This window comes from Artibeus jamaicensis, unplaced genomic scaffold, assembly GCF_021234435.1.
Source record: "Artibeus jamaicensis isolate MK-2021 breed Jamaican fruit bat unplaced genomic scaffold, CSHL_Jam_final scaffold_3151, whole genome shotgun sequence".
Lineage (NCBI taxonomy): Eukaryota > Metazoa > Chordata > Mammalia > Chiroptera > Phyllostomidae > Artibeus > Artibeus jamaicensis.
In genome coordinates this window covers 1,952,814-1,973,259 of record NW_026522037.1, presented here as the reverse complement: position 1 = coordinate 1,973,259, position 20,446 = coordinate 1,952,814, and the positions used below count along the sequence as shown (strand labels likewise).

The 20,446-nt window shown below is 57.5% G+C and overlaps 1 protein-coding gene across 1 annotated transcript in view; it reads right to left on the bottom strand.

The window, feature by feature from the left end:
• The window catches only part of SDK1 (sidekick cell adhesion molecule 1), a 577,655-nt gene that overhangs the window by 134,066 nt on the left and 423,143 nt on the right, over positions 1-20,446 (bottom strand). Inside the window, exons 6-7 of the mRNA XM_053656995.1 lie at positions 1,998-2,109; positions 1,192-1,382 (exon numbers count right to left, since the gene is read on the bottom strand). Coding sequence (XP_053512970.1) covers positions 1,192-1,382; positions 1,998-2,109 — 303 coding nt within the window. The remainder of the gene's footprint in view (positions 1-1,191; positions 1,383-1,997; positions 2,110-20,446) is intronic.

Below are 20,446 nucleotides of genomic sequence, written 5' to 3'. Positions count from 1 at the left end.
TCAATCTGAGATGTGCTGTGCTCACCCAGCTACACAGTAGCCCAACGAGCCAGCCCTCTCGGGAGCGGGCTGTCATGTTTCCACGGGCAGCTGGACAGGGACGAGAAGGGCGGCAGGAGGACACGCTTGGACCCCTGTGTGGAGTCACAGCGGCTGGCCGCCCCATGCCTGCTTTCTCGGGTGCTTTTGCGCTCCTTACTCTTTGTTCCAAGCGGCTGCTGGGCGTGCCGTGCGAGTGTTGGGTGGTCAAGTTCAGGCCGCAGAGCTACTTCCTCGTGATCAAAGCCAAGTTACATCCTCAAAGCCAGCTGCCTTTTAGGCAGTATTTCTCCATACTCTTGCCAACTTTGTATGAAAATACAAGCTTTTAATTTGTGTTAGTTGGCAAACTGCAGTACAGATTATGTGGGGGCCATCGCTCTCTGAAGGGCCTTCTGCACACTTGGTCTTTCCTGGCCCCCCTCCCTCCTTCCAAAGTGGGGGGGGGGTTGGGATTCCCCAGCCAGTGTAGGCCTTGTAGGCACCTGTCTCTGCAGAGGCCACCACTTGGTGTGGGACATGTCACCACAGCAGTGATCACAGCTGCTGAGGAGCAAAAGCGTCACAGGACTGGGATCGAGGGGGGAGTGAAGGCCCCGCTGCAGTTTCATGCAATCGGTTTTGTTTGAAAGTAAACTGAGGGTCCCTCAGCCCTGGGACGAGGCCCATGTCCTCAGCCCCAGGTCTCCCAGCACTTGGGGCGACTCGATGCTCCCAACTTCCCCTCCTTGTTCTGGCTCGTGGCCTAGGAAGCAGCTCTGTTATCACTTTTTAATTTAACAAAAGGTAACAATGAACACTTTCTAACTCTTTTCTGGGTCAAAAATAAGAGTACTAGAATCTCTGAACAGCCAAACAAGAGTAACAGGAGAGCTGGTGGCATCGGGGGCAGCTGGGGGTGGTCGGCACGACAGGGCCTTCCCCATTCCAGGTCCCAAGCCTGGTCACCGGAAGCCTGCAGAACAAGGGTCAGGGTTTAGCTATGCGGCTGGGGAAGAAACCTGGGGCACATTTGGAAAACAAAGTCAACCCCATGGCCAGGTGCTGGGTGGAACAGGAAGCTGGTGGGAGGCGGGTGCGACTGTGCCGTGTGCAGGGAAGTGTCTTGGGGCCGTGCCCTGGGGACCAAGCTGGCCTCGGGCTGAGCGTTACCTATGATGGAGAGAAAGGCTCCTGCTCTTGCGGGTGCAGACGCGCTCCCAGCCATTGCCGCCTCGCAGACGTACTCCCCGGAGTCCAGGGATGTCGGGCTGCTGATGGTGAGGCGCCTCCCGAAGCTGCGGAGCCCGCTGGTGATGGTCACCCCGTTCCTCTTCCAGGTCACACGCAGGTCCTCCAGCGGCCTGGGGGAGAGGGCGCGGGTGTCGGTGACGACAGCCACGTGTCGGGCTGAGGGCAGTGACAGCTCAGGCCCTCGGCACCAGCTTGGCAGAGCCGGTTCCACCGTGTGGGCGAACGGTGGTGGGCACCTGAAACAGGCCCAGACACACCTTCGCTCCCTCACGTCTCCGTCTCCCACTGGACCTGCTCAAGGGCTCCTGCGCAGGGATAGCGAATTGTGGCAGCAATGGCCTGTGCGTGCTAATGACCCCGTTTGCTCGGGGAAGCAGGGGTATAAAATAAATGCTAGCAGGGGCAGGGCCAGTGGGGAGGTGCAATCGTGGGAACTCAGCTCTGGACAGAGGACACCAGGGCCTGGAGAGGGGGAGCAGGGCCTCGCCCCTCCCTGCCAGACTCTCAGGGGAGGCCCCTGCAGGAGGGCCGCTAAGGTGAGGTGCTTGTTCTGGGAACCCAAGTCCCAGCATGGAGGCTTGGGGGTCTGGGCCCCTCAACCCGCAGGGGCTGTGCTCACGACCCCCTGGACCAGAGCTGCCAGTGCCGGGGGCTTGCAGGCCTGCTGAGGAGCCGCCTCGCTACTGCTGTGGATCCACGTCCCCATGTGCAGACCGGCCACGTACCTGGCGTTCGCTACGCACTCCAAGGTGACCTCACTGGACCCAGCCACCACACTTCTGTTGCCCGGGGGGACCACGATGACGGGGGCCACGGCTCCGGGCTCACCAGCATCCCCTGTGGCAGACAAAGCACAGGTGCATGGAACTCTCCTAAGTGCAGGAGGCATGAGGACTGGGGACAGTCAACCAGAGGTCCTGCCAGGCCACTCTGATGGGACCCCAGAATCTCACGACCCACCGCAACCCACTGCTAGGAGGAGACCTGTGGGGGGCCAGTGTCCCAGGGGTCCCGTGTCCCCGCCTTTCTCAGGTGATGGGAGTCCCAGTGAGGGGATCCACAGCCCGCAGCCTCACAGGCACGTCTCGGGGGCGGGTCTGTGCTGCTGCTCGCATTCTCCACGGCACCTGCTGAATTCTTTCCCGTCCGACTAAGCGCTTCGCCTGTTGAGTCACCTGGTCTACCCGCTGTTTCAAACTGTTCAGTTCTACAAACACGCTTGGTGCAGGCACTCTGCTAGACACGTGTGTTGGGAGAGAGCGGGGGGCCTTCTCCCGGGGCCCGCGTGCAGACGTGCTCGGTAATGGAGCGTCCGCGCCGCTGCGGCCTGTTGAGCCCCCCTCCCCTGAAAGCCCACGCCCCCCCCCCCCCCCCCCCCCGCTTGGTGAGCATCCAGCGGTGAGTAATGTAGCTCCCTTCTGGTGACAAGGGAGAAAAAACGACACACTTTCCCACTTTTCTCTAAAGTACATGTAATATCAAAATTAAGCTACCCACGGTACACCCTACTACTGTTTATTTAGGGAAAATGAAGACGGATCAAACATCTCTAGAACAGGAGTTTCAATTTAAGGGTGGAGACGGGAGAGTCTGGAAATAAAAATAAATTTAAATTACTGCAAATTCAAACCGTTCCGTCAAGTACTTTACGTTACAACCGCAACCTGTCTGAGCCACGGCTGGGACCTGGATGAGCGGGGGCGCTGGCCAGCAGGGCGGGCAGTGTGGTCGGGGCCGTGCAGGCCACGGAGCCAGCAAGTGGACCTTTAGAGTCTGTGCTCTGACCACACGGACCCGGAGCCGATGGCCACCTGCCCCCCGACCCTGACGGGCTGTTCTGGGGGTCTTCCTGCACAGGCTCCAGGCCGAGCGGGGTGGGGGCTGGGCTGCTGATCAGGTTTCTGAGGAGAGGTCACTGCACAGACACACTCACGATGGGACAAAGGACGAGAGCTGAATGCCGCTCAGACCAGCAATGTGCCTGTCACCTGTGAGGGTAGCTGAGGAGAGAGGACCTGAGAGGCTGACCTACAGTCACGTGACACGAAGGGGCCACAATAAGCGCTCAAAGGTCACCGGAAGGTCACCGAGCCAGGCACTCATTTGGCATGAGTCACCGCTCAGGCCCAGTGGCAGAGGAGGAAGCCCCAGCTCGGCACTTGTCGTTGCCCTGGGTGGGGACAGTCCCCCGGTCAGTCGAGCCTCGCCCCAGACTGAGGAGCACCAAGGCCGACTGCACAGCTCCTCAGGCACTGGGGATGGAGGTGGCACTGGCCGGCCCGTCTCTGGCTCAGCTGCAGCGACCGAAGGGTGGAGCCCTTCACCGTGACCCCCAAGGCCATCACTGTGCTGCAGGCCCACTGACGGTGGCCTGAGGCTGCTGTCCTTCGCACCCTCCCTGGTGGGGCCGGCGGAACGTGGGGCGACCTGCCTGGGAACATGGTGGCGGGTAACCGTCAGCCTGTGCTCACACCCGGCACCCTGTTCTCCCCAGTGAGGTGTGAACGGCCATGACGGTCGTCACAGCAGCAGCAGGTACAGGAGGCGCCGTGGGAGATGTCACAGTTCCTAAACAGGGCGTTTGTGACAGACACACACACAGGGGCGCTGGGAATGTGACCTTGACTCGGGGAAGCTGCCTGGGCGAGAGCCAGGCACAGTGTTCTGAGTGCAGAGCCCGTGTGCTTTCTACGGGCTGCGGTGGCTGCGGTGGCGTTCTGGCGCGGCGCCACACGAGAGCCCGGCCTCTGCCTCCCGACAGCGAGGGTGGTGCTGAACTGGGCACATGTGGCTGGTGTGCGTCCTTCTGGTTGAAACACTGGTTTAAGTGCGGACAAGTTTGTGTGTGCACACGGAGCACAAAGAACAGTAGAGAGAGAGGCTTAAACTGAAACGCACCCTCCCCCAAACCCCCCGGTGAACCCCCAGGTTCCCTTCAATCGGGCGGGCGCTCCCCGGTGTTCTGGAGGCACCCTGGATCCCAGGGTGCAGGCTCTTTCCTGGGGCCATGAATGCTCGGTGAGGGGTGTCCCTGCCTGTCTGCCTGTCCATTTCGGACGCTGGGTGCTCTTCACTCTCAGAAGGGCAGGAAGCAGGCCGTTCCAGTCCTCACTATTAACTCACCCCCTGCCCCCGTTATCACCTCTGTGTCAAAACCAGCCCCTCCGTCCCCAAGTCCCCAAGTCCACTGCAGGTGTCCCCACACCCAGGCCTCCTCCCCCTGGCCATCACCCCCCACCCGAGAGCTGCCTGCCAGACAGCGGCCCCACGGGGGTTCGGGGTTCGCTGACAGCCGTCTCCCTTCCTCTGTCCTGGCCCAAGGCTCCGCCCCCGGCTGCTCTCTGGCGGGCTCTTACTCCTTTGTTCAGTGAGACGAGATAATGGACGTGCATTGTGAGCCTGCCATGCGGGCTCTTCTACCTCATGTTGTGCCCACGCCCCACTTTGGGAGGAAAGATGCACAGAATTATACCAAGGCATTCTTAAAAGAATAAAACCGGCTCTTCATTTCTGCTGTCTCCATAGAGTTTGTGATGCGATACACACTGAACAAACCTCAGCGATGGCTTGGCTCTTCATAAACATTCTGCAGTAATGAGTCCCCACTACTTCCCCAGAAACATGACGCTCTCCTTCAACGTTCTACTTTCAAAAGTTTAAAAATTGCAAATAGCAACGTATTAAGAATTATTTCCAAGAAGAAGGGAACAAAATAAGAGGGGGGAGGGCACTGTGTTTACTGAGTGCCCACACAACTGGCCGTTCTGGGGATGCTCACTTCGCAGGGCAGCCTCTTGGACTGAACCGCCCCCCAGTAGGAGCGCTGCCCCCCCCAGTAGGAGCGCCGCCCCCCCCAGTAGGAGTGCCGCCCCCCCAGTAGGAGCACCGCCCTTTTCTGAGAAGGCTGAGGCCCAGGGTCCCGAGACCTCAAGTGGTGGGTGGGAAAGGGTTCCCATGAAGGAAGGCGTTCACCCAAAGGTCACAGTCTTTCTTTAACCATAATGAAAGGACAGTTTGTATGAGGCGGTTCCTCCTCATAAATCCCTGCTCGTGCTGAGTTAACCTCAAATCAAATTCACTGCGATGCTCCCCCACCCCCAGCACTTCCTCAGCTGAAACTGCACTGCAGCGTCCCCCCTGAACAGCTCCCAGGCTGGTTCGGGCTGGTGGGAGTGAAGACGTCAAGTCAGGAGAGGCCTCTGCAGAGGTCGGCCACCGTGGGCCCAGGGGCTCCTGAGGCGAAGGCCTCTCCAGGGTCCCGAGGAGAACGACCCTCGGCAGAGGGAGCAGGCTGACCCTGCTCAGTCTCTCCCACACCCACCGCTTAACCGAGGAGGCTGAACAGGAGGAGTGGCCAGGACCCACTGAACTGAAAAGTTCACTCGAGGACTGTCCAGTGTCTCCAGCAGAAAACAAAGGTTCCGAGTCCACTCGAACTGCCCGGCTGTGAGAGCAGGTAGACAGGTAGGCAGGTAGCCCCGCACATCCTCCCCTCCCCGGCCCCCGTGTCTCTGCTCCCAAAGTCCATTCGTCTGTCTCATCTGCACCTCCATTGCTTTAAAAAGTTGGCCATTCCTCAAAGATTAGAACTGGAAACAGAACTACCACACAACCCAGCAATTCCCTTCTGGGCGCATACCGGAAGGAAATGGACTTGTCTCCAAGAGACGCCTGCACACCATGTCCACGGCAGCACTGTTTACAGTGGCAAGGACGGGGACACGGCCTAAGTGTCCCAGGCAGCGGATGGAGACACGGAGCGTGGCGCGAGTGCACGACGAGCTGGTCTTCGCCCGGCAGAGAACAAGGCAATCCTGCCGTCGGCACAGCCACGTGGACCGGCTGTGCGAGGCAAGTCTGACCGACAGACTGTGCACGAGCGCGCTTCCACGCAGAGCCCGTGGCAGTGGGACTCACAGCAGCAGAAGGGGCTGGTGCCTACCGGAGGGGGCGCGGGGTGGGGGAAACAGGTGTAGGTGGTCAAAATACACAGACTTTGGACTAATAAGATAAATGAGATCTGTGGAAATAAAGCATCTCTGGGTGTGGCCTGGGTGAGGTTTATGGTCCAGGGTGCAGCAGAATCGCCCCGTCCTGTGCGGGAGTGACGGAGGAAAGGGCCCGGTGCTTCGACGCGCTGTCTTTTACGGCTCTTTCACCAGAACGCCACCCTCAATCCCAAAGACGTGAAGGCGAGATGGTGCCGAGAAAAGCCGCGAGGAGGGAGGGGGTGGGGTGGGGCGGGCACTCTCCAGGACGACGTGGGCACAGAGCTCTCCGCTTCCTCTCTGCTGCCCGGGAGCAGGAGGCAGAAAACGGGAGGACACGTGGCCGGTGTCCCACTCACGGTTTTATCTTTGCACGTGCCTCCGGTTTTTATCTCAATACTGGTCTGGACTTCCCTATTGCCGGGAGGCGATAGATAATATGGCAGTTCCACAGACAATCTGGCCACTTCTTCCTTCTCATTTACACTGTGCTTGAAAACACGCACCTTTGGAAATAAACGGAACGCAGCAAAGGTGTGTTTTCCTGGGCTGTCCCCGGGCAAAGGAGCACGGCCGGGGTAAAAGTGGGCCACTGTGTCTACCGTGGGAAGAGCACGGGCTGGAAACCATAGGCTGGTGTGGGGATCCGGGACTGTGTGGTCAGTCGGTGGGATGACCCAAACCCCTGACCCCGGCAATGGCAGTGGACAACCTGCTTTTTATTTAAATGTAGAAACTCACAATCTGCCCTTAAGTAGAGGAAGCCCCACGGTGGCAGCAGAACTGGGACCAGGTGCAGTTCAAGAGGGTTGGAGGGGGACAGCGATTGGCCACCGGGTCAGGGCAGTTTTCCGAGTGGCGCTCTGAGATCGGTGGGAACGTCAGGAGGCGCAGTCACTTCACTTTTAGCACCGGTAAAAATGCCCTCGAACGAGTTTGGCAAACGTGTCCACTAGGGCACGTGGCACTCCCCCGAGGCTGCTAGCGGGGACAGCGGGAACGGCAGGGACCCTGGCCGGGGTCTCAGAGGCCTTGCCCTCCACCCCTAGCTGGGGGGCTCCTCGGCAAAGCCCCTCCGAAGCTCAGAGCCACTGGAGGTTGGAGGCTGTGTAGGAAGAGCACCGCTGAACGCAGTAAGTTGTAAGGGAGGGACCAAAACCACATTGGGGCTTTTTCAGGGGATGGAAAGTTGCATTCTGGGGACACAGGCTGGGCTGCCGGGTGATCTCGGTCTGGGGCCGGGGGTGGGGGCTGATTGACAGAGCTTCTCAAAGGAGAAACCCAAACCCAACAGGCTGCCCTTTACACATCAGCGCTTCATAAAGCCGAGACGTTGGAAGGCGGCTCTAACCAGAACTGAAGAGATACGGGGGCCACCACATGGCTTTTTCTTACGAACTCCCACCCGGACACACATGCTCACACGCACACACTGAGGGACGCGTCCCTGCCTTGGACACACGTGTTCACACGCACACACTGAGACACTCCCTCTGCTGTGTTTTCGGAGAGGCGATCTCCAGCGCGCTCCGTCCCAGAGGAGGGCGGCCTCTGGGCAGCAGGGCCGGCAGGGTTTCCGCCCTAACCCTCAGCACAGTGCACCAGGGGCCGGAGAGGTCCCACAGCTGCCAGTGGGAAGAGAACGGCCTGCCGCGTCACCCACCTCCCCCCGCGGCCATTCTGGGGACGGCGTGGTGCTCCACTTGCTGACACCAGGAGCCTGTTTCTCTGGAGGACGGAGTGGGGCTCCCTGCACCTCTGGGTGGGCCCGTGGGGCTGGGCCCTCTCCTAGATGCTAGGGCAGGTCCCGGGCTCAGCCTGGGGGGAGAGTCCGGACCCTGGGGCTCAGCCCAGCTGGCTGCACAGGCGACAGTGGAGTGGGGGGTCTTCACTTTCTCCTTGGTCTCTCACTCGCCTATTCACACCTGTGCTTGTCTCCCCGTTCACTGCTGGGGATTCGTGGGCCACTGTCCCCAGGGAGGGGTGCACCGAACAAGACCACAGAAGGGGCGGGGCACATGGAGGCCTTAAGAGGGAAGAACGAGAACCTGAAACTGTCCTGCTTTCCCACCTCTTCCTGTTTGTCAGCAGTTGCTGCACAAGAGTCACCGGGGGTCACGGCAGAGGCGCAAACAAATTGGGGAGGCTGAAGAGAAGGGAACATTTCTTCCCGGCCGGCCCCAGCTTCCTTGAAATGAGCGAAGGCGGTGCCACAGCCCAGGAACAGACCGCTCAGCGAGAACGAGACATTGTCTGTGGTGACCCAAGGTTATCAGTTTAAACCAACTGATTCTCGACTCAATCTGCTAGGAAGAAGGGCTTTAAAATATGCCAACACAATCTCATTTACATTTTGGTCTAAAGTCAACACCAACAATAAATCTAAGGTCGATGACCCAGAGAGGAAGGGCATAAAAAGCAGAATCTGTGTATGTGCATTAACTTGAGGACGCAGTGAAGATCCCCCTGAAGATAGGCCCGTACAAATGCACCGTCGCTCGCGCTATTGGCAGGGGCGGGCTGCTGGCGGAGGAATAAGGAGTCTGTCGGCATTGCCTGGCAGGCGGCGGAGAGAGATGCAGCCCTCGTCCCCGCTGGGGCACTGTTCAAACACACTAGGGAAGAAGCTGGTCGGGGTGGGCCTGCTGAACCTGTGGACGGTCGAGGGGACTCGGCAAAGCCGGGCTGTGCAAACCACCGTGGGTTCCAGCGAGCGGCCTGCGAGTTCTTCTTGCCTGTTTGGCAGGCTGTGCAGTTTTAAAGCCTCGAGGTTCTGAGCGGCGGCAGAAAAACAGATGTGTAGACAATTCACAGGAAGTTTGAAAATAATAATGGCCAACCTGTACAACAGGTGCTTCCACTGAACCTCTCCCAGAGCTTCCAAGGGGGACGCCATCCCTCTGCTAGAAAGTGTCACTCAGCGTCTGCTGGACGGTGGAATGGCCCCTCCACGGGCAGCCCGTGTCCTCTCCGCTCACGCTGAGTGAGGGAGAAGGGCTGGAGCCTGCACAGCACTTGCCTACTAACCTGCACAGGACCGACTGGCCTGGGGACCTTCAGTGAACTCACCTCGGGGGACAGAGGGGTGTGTAAGGAGCCGAGAGTCAACCCCGAATGCCTGAATTAAAGTCAAGTATTTCTCCCAAAATCACTCCTCCAAAGGGAGGGGCACCTTGGGTTGAGTCCCAACAAAGCCTCTCAGGTTACAAACTTGCTGTGTTTCCTTTGAAAATCAAACACTTCTTGGAGAGGACAAGTCAGCCAAAATAACCCCCAGTGGAACCTGAGGCGGTTACCTGAGGGGCTGACGAAATTTAACGTAGGCGTGATGTTGATTTCCTGGGGGCGAGGCCTCCCTGTGCAAGTCAAGCCCTGGCCACTGTTGTGGCAAAGCCCTTTCAGTGCCATTTGGAAAGGGGAACAGCAGTGTGGCACGTCTGCCCCGTGGGACACGGCCCAACCACAGAAGAGACCAGGAGGCTGCCCACAGACCCGGGGAGGGGGCCCTGAGACTGCCTGCTGAGCAAGACAGCGAAGTGCCGAGCGGTATGTGCGATGTGTTACTTTTGGGAAATAAGACAAGGTTATATGCATACATATTTTGTTATTTCCGTAAATAAAAACAAAAGTAAAAGTAAATCAGTAAGACAGATGTGGAAATCACTATTCTTTTATAACTAGGATTTCTAAGAAATGGCTATAGATAAGATGTTCTAAATGATAAAAAATATGTCTGAAATACATCTATAAAGGTACTTTCCTTCTTCTGAACCTGGAACAAAGTTTATTTTGCTCAGAGAGTCTCTTCTGGTTAATTTCAACCCCCGTCTTTAATTAGCTTAATTTGACGTTAGTATTCCTGTTTCCAGAGCACGGGAAGAACCACACATGGTTTCACAAATGTGCGAAGACCTTTTCACTTACATCTTCCAAGCTGTACTCTCGGGCCTATGTGTGCACGCCTGCGGACCACCGAGTCCGCTGTTCAGGTGTGGGCTCTAAGTCGGCAGGCGGGACCCCAGCGCTCATCAGCCCCCGGGAGGGGCTGGCAGCAGAACTCGCCCCGGTTCCCAGGGAAAGGCCATGCTTGTCAAAACACAGCGAGCACTGAGTATGCTCAACACAGGGCAGCCGACCCCCTGCTCCTGGAAGTGGGACCGGCACCAGGAGCACAGACCTCTCCGTGAAGCTAGCTAGAGGGGCAGAGTCCTGGGCCTCCCCCTGGACCTACAGCAGCAGAACCGAGGTGTCTGCAACCAGCCTGCTGGGGATGTGCCTGCTCCTTCGATCTGAGAAATGCTGTGCTGGGTGGTCGTACTCTTCAGTTAGGGTTACGTCCCTCTGTTAACCAGTTAGGTGAAAGACTGGCAAACAGTGTCTGGTCGTGAACACGACCCAGCAGGAAGCAGTCCCTCCGGGGGTATAAGGGGGCAAGGGCTCAGGTAATTACCGGTGGGGAGGAGGCAGAAGGGAACCTGGGGTGAACCAAAGATTTCTGACATCCCAGAGACTAGAAGACACCCTGTCAGGTGGGACTTGGGACTTGGGCCTTGCCCCGAGGCAGGTGGAAGATGGGCTGAGCTGAGGCAGGTTGCGGATGCAACGGGCCAGGGGAGGACTGACCTGCAGGAGGAAGTACTCACGCTGTGGGCTCCCTGGGTGTGGGAGGGAGAGGGGGCTAGAGAAAGCTAATGAACGGCACGTGTTGATGAGGCAGCAGAGGGCGAAGTGCAGGGAAGGGGGGAGGGAAGGAAGACTGTGAGCAGAATTAAAAGTTCTGAAGGTGGAACATTTTCAGAGATTATAAGAATTAGAGCAAACATTTATTAACTGCTTGGGACAGGCTGGACCCATTGCAGATCACCTTGAGTTCATCGTTCGCATGGTTTTATTGTTACCCTCCTGACACAGAAGGAACAGAGACCCGGAGATGGGTGGTAGAGCTGGGACGTAGACCCAGGGCTTCCCGGCTCTGAGAAAGAGGTCCCAGGGCGGCCGCACACGAGCCTCGGAGACCGGAGCCCACAGGGTGGAGGAGGCCAAGGGGCCCTGCGGGCAGCGTGGCCATTTCGGAAGCCGAGCTCGGGCTGCCGTTCCGGAACGCACATCTGTTCCATTCCTGCCGATCCCCTTAACGACGCTCCCCCAAGTTATCTCCTTCCTGTCCCCTCATGTTAGGTCTGGCAATGTAACAGGTCTGCCCACACACTGTGAGTGGGGGAGAGCCATGTCACTTCCGTCAGAGAGAGTCAAGCACCTGTGTGAGACCTCGCCCCAGGTACAGTGGCCTCCTGTGGGTGTGGCCTCGCCACAAAACAGTGGCACATCGACAACCGCAAGGCCTGCACTGCTAACGCAACGAGAGTGAGAAACAAACTCTGCCCTTTGAGCTGCCGGGACCTCCCAGCGGCCCCTGCTGCAGCTGTCCAGCACCTTCCCATCCACCCCTCCAGCCAACACCCCCCCAACTCAGTCATGTTGGTTTTCTCTCTGCCCTGCCCGTGGCCCCGCAGCCTCCCAGCCCCTCCCCTGGCTCAGCCCTGCCCACCTATCGCCAGCTGACCTCATAAACTACCCAGCCAAGTCCAGCCCCCCAGCTGTGTCTGCACCTTTGTCGGCTGTGCAACCTTGGGCAGGTTCCTGAGTGTGAGTCAGCGTTCTCGTTTGGAGAGTGGGGCCGGACCTCCCAGCTCCGAGCTCAGCCCTACGGCTGCCTGAGACGGCAGGTGAGTCGAGCAGCCCTACGGAGCGGCGGCGGCAGGAGGCACGGCCATTCCTGGCACAGTCGGGGCTGGGGCTCTGCCTCTATTCTTGGGGTCTCCAAAGAAAAGGTGTGGTTTCTACTGGGGGGGGGGATGAGAGCTACATAAAGTCAGTCTTACATTTTCGTAGTTCTTCACCTGAACTGCTCTCCGCCACAGTTTAGCAGTTTCTTTTATTAAAAAAGTTTCATCATCATAATCAAATAATATTTGCACATGCAGATAAGATGTGCATATATTAATCAAATTAACTTGTAAAAGGTTTTTAATTAAGTTGTAGAACTGGAGCATTTTAAACAAAATAATATTGTTAGCTCACTACAGGGAATTTTAGGCTGAAAAAATAGAAGACTTGCTCGATTATCTAGAGAATTCAGACCAGAAAACCCGCTGGCACTGCCATCAGCCTGCTTGGCAGCTCGGGCAGCTCTGGATCCCGTAGATAATGGCTGCAATTCATGTTTCCTGAGAATGCTATTAATTTTCCCATGCCTTTTTTGAAGTCATATCATTAATTGCTATTAACGTTTCCTAATCAAGACAGAGCCAGTCACTGAAACAATTAACCTGTTTCTGAAGGTGCAAACAGAAAGATAACTCATCAATCTCCTCTCTCCCACCGCAGCCCGAGCTGCCTCTTGCCACCACACGCTCTCCTCCTCCGACTCCCGGCGGCTGCTGTGGCTGGTCAGGACAAAACGGAGGACATGCTCACGTCTAAGGGTCCCTCCTGCTTCTGTGGCCAGGAGCTGTCATTTGTCAACTCAGGTGAGGGCCTCGGGCATGACCACAATTCCCACCACTGAAAGGCATCCCATGAGCAGGATTCCTGCGAAGAAATATACCTCCAAGCCCACTCCCTGTACGAAATGAGAGGTCTTGTTTTTACTGCTGAGCAGAATTCTAAAGGGACCTGGGCTGGGGCCAGACAACAAGCTGGACGCAACGGGAGATGAGGTAGGTGAATGACTTAATGCAGCAGCCAGTGCTGAGTCTGGTCTGCAGCCCTGGATAGCACACGCCCCCCAAATGATGGCGTCACGGACGGAGGGCAGGCTGGAGTCCCAGCACTCTGAGTGGTGAGGCCTGGCTCTGCCGCTCACTGGCTTTCTGACCCCGGCAAGCGTCGGTTTACCCCAAGCTTCCTTGACCAGGGCAGAAAGGGGTCACACTGTTGTGAGATCACAGCATCAGGCATGCAGTAGGTGCTCAGTAAACCAACTGCCCCCAAAGAGCTAATTAAAAACAGGACAGAAACCAGACAGCCTAGCGTTTTGTCGGTGGAAGGAAATCCCGTTTGAGTGAGCCCTGTGCCTGCTCTCAACAGCTCATTTCGTTACCAGGGTCTCAAGTGCTAACATGTCTGTGACCTTGCACACACAACGTGGAGCCAGACCTGGTTGAGCTGAGACCTCCCTGCAACTTCTGAGCCTCCTGAATCCAAGCGATGGGATCTGCGGAGGAAAGTCAGCCCCTCTCTGCCCATCATGCAAAGCGGGAGCCAAGGGCAACCCATTGGTGGGTGGATCAAGAATTCCCTGGGGTCTGCAGCCCCACGTGGGGGTCTCATGGGGCCCCAAGGGAAGCCCTCAGGGTGACCAGGCTGCAGACGCCGACTTCTTTTATGGTCAGGCCCCCGAACCCTGCTGGGACCCAGCCTCTGCCTGCCCTCACAGAGAAACGAAGAAGGATGGCGTTTCCTCCGGCTCACACGAGGCCCTGACCCGCAGGGCAGTCTGCACTGCGCCCAGCTGTGGAGGGGTTGAGACGGCTGTGAGCCCGGGTCTGTGTGAGGCCAGAGCCAGGGCCTGTGACCTCCACACCCTCCTGCCTCTCGGAAACTGCAACGACAGCTGCATGAACTTTCAGGGTGAACCTGAAATCAAAACAGCCCAGGGACTGGTCCCTGCAGATACGCAGAAGGAGGTGGGGAAAGTGAGTGGACAGGAACCGGCCTGGCGTCTGCGGAACACCACTGCTGAGGGCTCTGTGTGCGGGTTCAGGCCCGCTGAGTGGGCGGGGAACGGCGCTCTCCAGTTCTCAAAGGGGCTTCCAGCCAATGCTCCAGCTCTTCTCCCACTTCCCCGTCTTCCCGGTCCCCACTGCAAGAGGCAAGGCACGAGCTGCGGTTGTCCTGACCCTGCTCCTCTGCGGGACGCTGCCTCCATGAGGTGCTCAGGAGGAGCAGACGGACTCCGAGACAGGACTGAGGAGGGAGCCAGCACAGTCAAGTGTCAGGGTCCCTGTAAGAGTCTGAACCCAGCAGGGCGTGGAGCGCTTGAGAGACTCCAGCGGCTGTCCCCATGTCGCCAGCCGGGTGTAAATGATACCGGCTGTAATTAGGAATGAGAATCGAGAAGTGAGGGAGCGGACAAGTGGGTTCTGTGCCGGGAACACTGGCCCCTTCGCCCCAGCACCCGTCCACTGGGGAGCCGGGGAAGCAGACGCTGCGAGTGGGGAGAATTACGACACAGAAGGAGGGGAGCGGGTGAAGAAATTCATTAGCATCTCCAGTGCCTCCCAGGAAACTTGAAAATTAACATGCCAAACCGTGCGAGGGGAAGCAGCAGCGGAAACGCAGGCTGCATCCCTTTCCTGTCTCCCAGGGAATCTGGAGGGGGCCCTGAACACTGTTTAGGGTTAGGCAGTGGAAGCCAAGTCTCCCAAGAGGACTCCAGGTGCCACGGCCTGATGTGAAGATGCAGGTGGCCAGGTCAGCTGGGAGGCGCCGTGAGCGGGTGACGGGCACTGTCCCCATGATGAGCTTGTGCTCAGCCTGATGTCCTGCCTGCATCACCCTGGTCAGAATGGCCTCCTCCCATCCCCTTCCTAGAGCCATCAACCTGCCCAGGCCAAGTGCGAGGTGAATCTCGTCTCCGGCCAGAAATGCAGCCATCCTCAAGTCCCCCTCTCCCATGCTCTTCACCCCCGCGGGCCACCCCATTGAGCCGCTGTTCCTCAGAAACGCTTGGGAGCCCAGCCTCACTCAGTGCCTCAGGCCATCCTCACCGCCCCCGATGGTCACAATGGCACTGCCACCCCGATCCTGACAGTCTTAAAGTTCCACAGAAATTTCCGAGGGGGAGAAAGCAGTGGGGTCACCGTACTGTGATGATGAGGGTCAGAGCCATCCACAGGACAGTGTCGCTGCTGGCGATGAGTGGGGCCCCTGGGGCTGCCACTGATGTGGGAGTGCCCTGGATTGAAGGGACGGCCAGCCTGAGGACAGCCAGTCTGGGGACGCCTCAGGCAAGGGCTGGGCGTCACACGAGGGTCTTCTCGCGAGACACTGACCAGGGACTCACATCTGCTCGGCTCGAACCCGCTGCAGACGGAGCCCCCCGCTGGGCGCAGGCCAGGGGCTCCCACACCCATGGGCATCAGCAACATCTAGAGGGTGTGAGGGCACAGCCGCCTGGTCCCCCGGCCGGGGGCTCCGACTCAGCACACCTGGGTTTCTGTCAGAGTCCCAGGTGAGGCTGACCTTGTTGCCCAGGGCATCCCCACTTTGCAACAAGGGCTGGTGAGGGAAGAACGGAGCCCAGCAATTTTGGGATTAAAACAAAATGTGAAAGCAGCCGTTTGGCCCTGGGGTAAAGCGCCTCCCATCCCGCGAGGATGAATAGCGGTCACCTCGTGACGGTCACCTCCTGACAGTCACCAGGCTCACTGGTGTGGCAGGGAGTGAAGTCATCCTAATAATAAAGCCCTGCACAGGAAGTCCACAAAGAGGGACCCATCTAAAGAATATAAAGGAATCCCCCCCTTCTGAAATAGAACACTTCGGGAAATTCCTGACACAAATAAAAAACTCATCGAAAGCAGTAATAACATGGCGTAAATACAAAGATGCAGGAATCTGAAATCCGGAAAGACTGCTTCTAGATGAAGATGCGATCGCCAAAAGTGACAAGCGCAGCAACGGCCCTGAAGGACACACTGGGCAGCACAGAAAACCGAAGCGGTGGATTTGGCTGGATGGGGAGTCTTTCCCAAAATTTAGAGAAAATAGACTAAATGATGAGAAAAATAAGCAAAATGCAAGATGGACCCGAGAGAGTCGATATAAGCACAGCAAGAATTCCAGAAGATAAAAACAGAGTCAGTGAATGAAAAACATTAATCAAATCAACAATGTGGAAAAACTATTCTGACATGAACAAAGAAAATTCGCATCTTCCAAAAAAACCCCCACCAAAACCAGAACAAAACAAAACAGGCTCGCTACGAACTGAGAGATAGCCACAGTGTCACATCCCAGGAAAGTGTCCGAGCTTCGTGGACAAATAAATAAAACTTACAAGAGCCCAGACAGACGAAAATAGGTGTCAGCCTGGAGAACACAAAAGCAAAAACGGAAAATCTCCACGTTTCTTCTCCACAATGTCAAGTGCTGGGACGGAATGAGGTGACGCCTACGGAGCCTTAATGGGATTAAACTGGTCACAAATCCTCCAGCCCTGCCAGGCAATGGCCACACCCCCTCCTCACAGTCTGACAGTGTCAGTCTGGGTGACACCCAGTGCTTTTCTGATAAACATTTAGCAAGCCACCTGGCCTGTAGCTCTTGCCGGTTCCCTTGGGGTGAATACTCCCACAGTGGCTGAATTTACAGGGGCTGCCCCAGCCTGGGGGCTTAAGGGCCGATTAGCCTTCTGGGGATTTCCATCTTGGCGTCTAGAACTCCCTCTATCAAAGCAGAATCCACAGTCTTGTCTCTTTTCCTGCGCCCCCCACCTACCCTTCTACCTGCTCCTCCTGTGATCCTGACCATCGCCATCACTGGTCTGGTCACTGAGACTGGAAGGAGGGACATCCGAGAAGCCCCATTCGTTAACATATGTTGACTCTACCCTCTCCCCCTTCTCTGGACCCCCATCGCCACTCTCTCACTTAGTTCACGTGCTTCCAGTACCTTGCTTGACGCACTGCAGAAGCCCTCCTTCAAACTGGTCCACACACTGCAGCCAGAAGGATCTGCCTCAAATACTCCGAGGTTTACGTCCTGAATGACTTCCCCAGAGCTGCAGGGTGAAGCCCCGGAGTCTAAGTGTGTGTAGCCCACTCTTCCCCCATCGACCCCGCACCCGGCCTCCTCCCTGAACGTGTGGACCGCCGGCCACCGTGGTGTCTGCTCCAGCCCTCTGCACAGGCCCCTCGCCCGCGCTGCCCTCTTACCCAGTTCTGGTAACTGTGTCCTTTCCTCCTGGAAGATTCTGCTAGGGGCATCTCCTCCCCCAGACCTGACACCACCCTGGGGAACTGGGTGCCCCTGCACCTGCTGTAGAGCCGACAGCACGACCACACCTAAGGCGCTGCCCTCTGCACCTCTCCCCGAGGACAGCCACCTCCCCGAGGCCCAGGTCTGTCTGAAATGTGAGGTGTGTGTGCAGCTCATGGCTCCTGTGACCTCTGACAGGTCGCAGGTCCTCATGGACACACTGCAGAGGCCCCACCGAGACCCTAAGTTCCTGCGCACTAGCAGCTGTTTCCTGTGCCGGAGGGCCCAGCCCAACATGTGGTGAGTCCGTGGATCGGCTCCTGCAAGTGCTTGGGGAGTGGAGGCTCCTAGAAATAGAGCAGATAGAGCAGCGGTGCCCAGTGGTGTCTCGGTCAGTGTTTGAACGCCATGGCTACTTTGTGCTGACTCGTCCAGTTTACCAGGAAGAAGAAGACCCTCCTCCCCGTCCCCTCCACTGGGGATCTGCTGTCCCTGGTTGGGTGGGGTGGGCAGGGCATGCCACTTGTCTCTGACTCTTGGCCTGCAGCATTAGGTGGGCTCTGAGGTGTCAGCGAAGGTAGAACCCGATGGACATAGGGCCTCCCTGGTGCTTCGGTTTATGTGGGTGCACCCACGTAAACCGAAGCACCAGGGAGGCCACCCAGGTCTTGTCTCTGCAGGGGAACTGACGGTTCATTGGTCACTGACACCATCGGTTATGTCCTGGGACACGGGCCTGGCTCCCAGGGTCTGTGAGGACCACCAGGAGGTTGGATGTGTGAGCCAAGGCTGGGAGGAGGCAACAGGAAGTGGAAGCAGATGAGGGGCAAAGGAAGACAAATGACGCGTGATTCCAGGATATAGTTAGTAACGATAATTATATTAGCGATAGCATGAATTATTCATATTTGGTTAATAGTCATTATAATAGCAACGATAGTACCAGTTACGAGTTAATGGGCTAATGATGATCGCATTGAATGTTGTGATAATAACAGATGGGAGAATCACTCAATGCCACGGGACCCCTTTGGAAAGAAGAGAACTGTAACGCCGTCAGTGGTGAGCACGTGAGAAAAGGGGCGGGTGTGGGAAACCGTTGGAGGCTGCGTCGGGCCAGCCACGGAGGAAGGCTGTCAGGAGAACCATATCCAGCGTCATTCCCTACAGAAAGACTCAAAAAGACACGCGGATGCTCCCCAGTGCTCCAAGGCACCCTGGGGTGCAGGGGAAGACGCTCGGCCCATACTGCTCCTGGGGCCCCCGCCTCCTGCTGGGTTTGGGTGGCCTGCTGTTATTTAGCCCTGCCTAGAGGCGGGGCCCCTGGACCTGAGGGATTCTGGGCCAGGCCCATGGCAGTGACCTTGTGGGGCCTTGGAACAGGAAACTAGGCTGTAACGGAAGCCATGTGTGCTTTACAGAGAGTCTGACCAGAGTCTACGAGCCATGTGTGTTCTCCCCCCAATGGCGGGTGCCAGTGCCAGGGGTGGGAGAGGGGTGTGTGTGCACACGTTTGGAAAGCACCTCTGAGACACGGCTGTTAGAGATCTAGACGACCAGGATGTCTCAGTTTCCCCACCTTCGGAGCCCTGGAAGCAAAGGGGGAGGCAGGCCTTTGATCCGACCGCCGGTCGTACAGAATCTCCTCTCGGCCTGGCGGAGTTTGGCTTTGATGATACACAGACCTGCGTTCCCCAAGCTCCCTCTTCCTACTGTCATCTGCCCCCAGCCCTCAGGGGCCAGGGCAAACACTCCTCAGAGACTCCCCGAGCCAGGGGGCCCTGTCCTCTGAGCCCACACCCTGGCCTTGGCAGGTTCATCTTGTGCCTATTTGTATCCTGGCTACAGGACACTGTCTGCCCTCCCTGGGAGAGGAGCCTCACGCTGGTCACTCACTACAGGCTGGACCCTCCCTCCGCCCTGTGTAACCCCCAACGAAAAAACAGGTCAGTATGTGTTAGCTGAATGCTGGAGGGACAGGGGTTTGGATACGTGGACAGTTGCCCATGAGGCAGTGAACAGAAACCCGAGACTCCTACTGTCAGGGGACTGAGCAGCCGGAAGGGTTTTGAACACGTGTGGTCTGTGCTGTGGAGTTTTTGTGTTTTTATGGGGCATCGGGACTGTCTTGAAGAACAACGGGGACCGGGCCGGTGGAAGGTGACGGCGGTGAGTTCAGGTGCAGAGTCACGTCGGGCTGCAGGCCGTCGGCCTAGAAGAGTCAGCAGAGCGGTGAGATGCAGTCAGGAAAGTGGGAGAGTCCCTGCCGCCAGGGTGCCCCCACTCAGGGGTTGCTGCGAAGTCTGACATCTGTCTGTCTGTCTGTCTACCTGCCTATTGCTTGTAACAGTTCCCCTTCCCTCAGGTGGAAGGTAATATGAAGTATATAGAATTTGGGGTAAATATCAATGAATTTCTCTGATAGCCACTCAGTAAAGAAACTGCTACTCACAATTTCTCGTAGAAACACAAGGCGTGTGCACATGCACACACACGCTGTGTAACACAGGGAAACAGAGATCACCCCAAGCCAGTCTCTGGGTGCTTGAGGCCATGTTAAACCTCACCCAGAAACTGCATGAAGTGACCGGTGTGCCTGTCAGACGCACGAGCAGTCAGCGTTGTCCCTTAAGACAGCGCAGCAGGAGCATGAAAGAGCCCCGGTGGGCCGGGGCGCTGAACGGGACGGACTCGCAGTCTCCTCCCCCTCCCACTTCCCAGAGGGGGGAAGAACACAGAACTAACAGTAGGTCACGAACTAAAGAAGGGGTAAAATATCTCAATACCTACAAACGAAAAGTGACCCCCATGTACCTGGCCATGCGAGGGTTTGGACGGAGCGCTCTGGGTGGACGGAGCCTGTGGGAGAGAGGACCAGGGACTGGGGCTGGGGGTGGCTCAGCGCTAAGGCCAGAGGGCACCCCATCCCTAGCTGTCCCCTGACCCTGGCCGCAGAGGGTGCCTGGCAGAACGCTCGCTTTCCTGCCCACCCCACCGTGCGCCCAACCCAAGACTGCCCTGCTCCTTCTGGGTCCTCCCTGTCTGCATGGCCGCCTGGCTTTCCCAAAGAGATGACGAGAACTGGGGAGAAATGCCTGCCCCCACCCGCCACCACCTGGCTGTTCATGTGTGAGGTCTGTTATTAAATCCTCGGGGCTGCTGCAGAGCTTGTAGGCACAGGGCCCACCTGCCAGTTGGGGAAT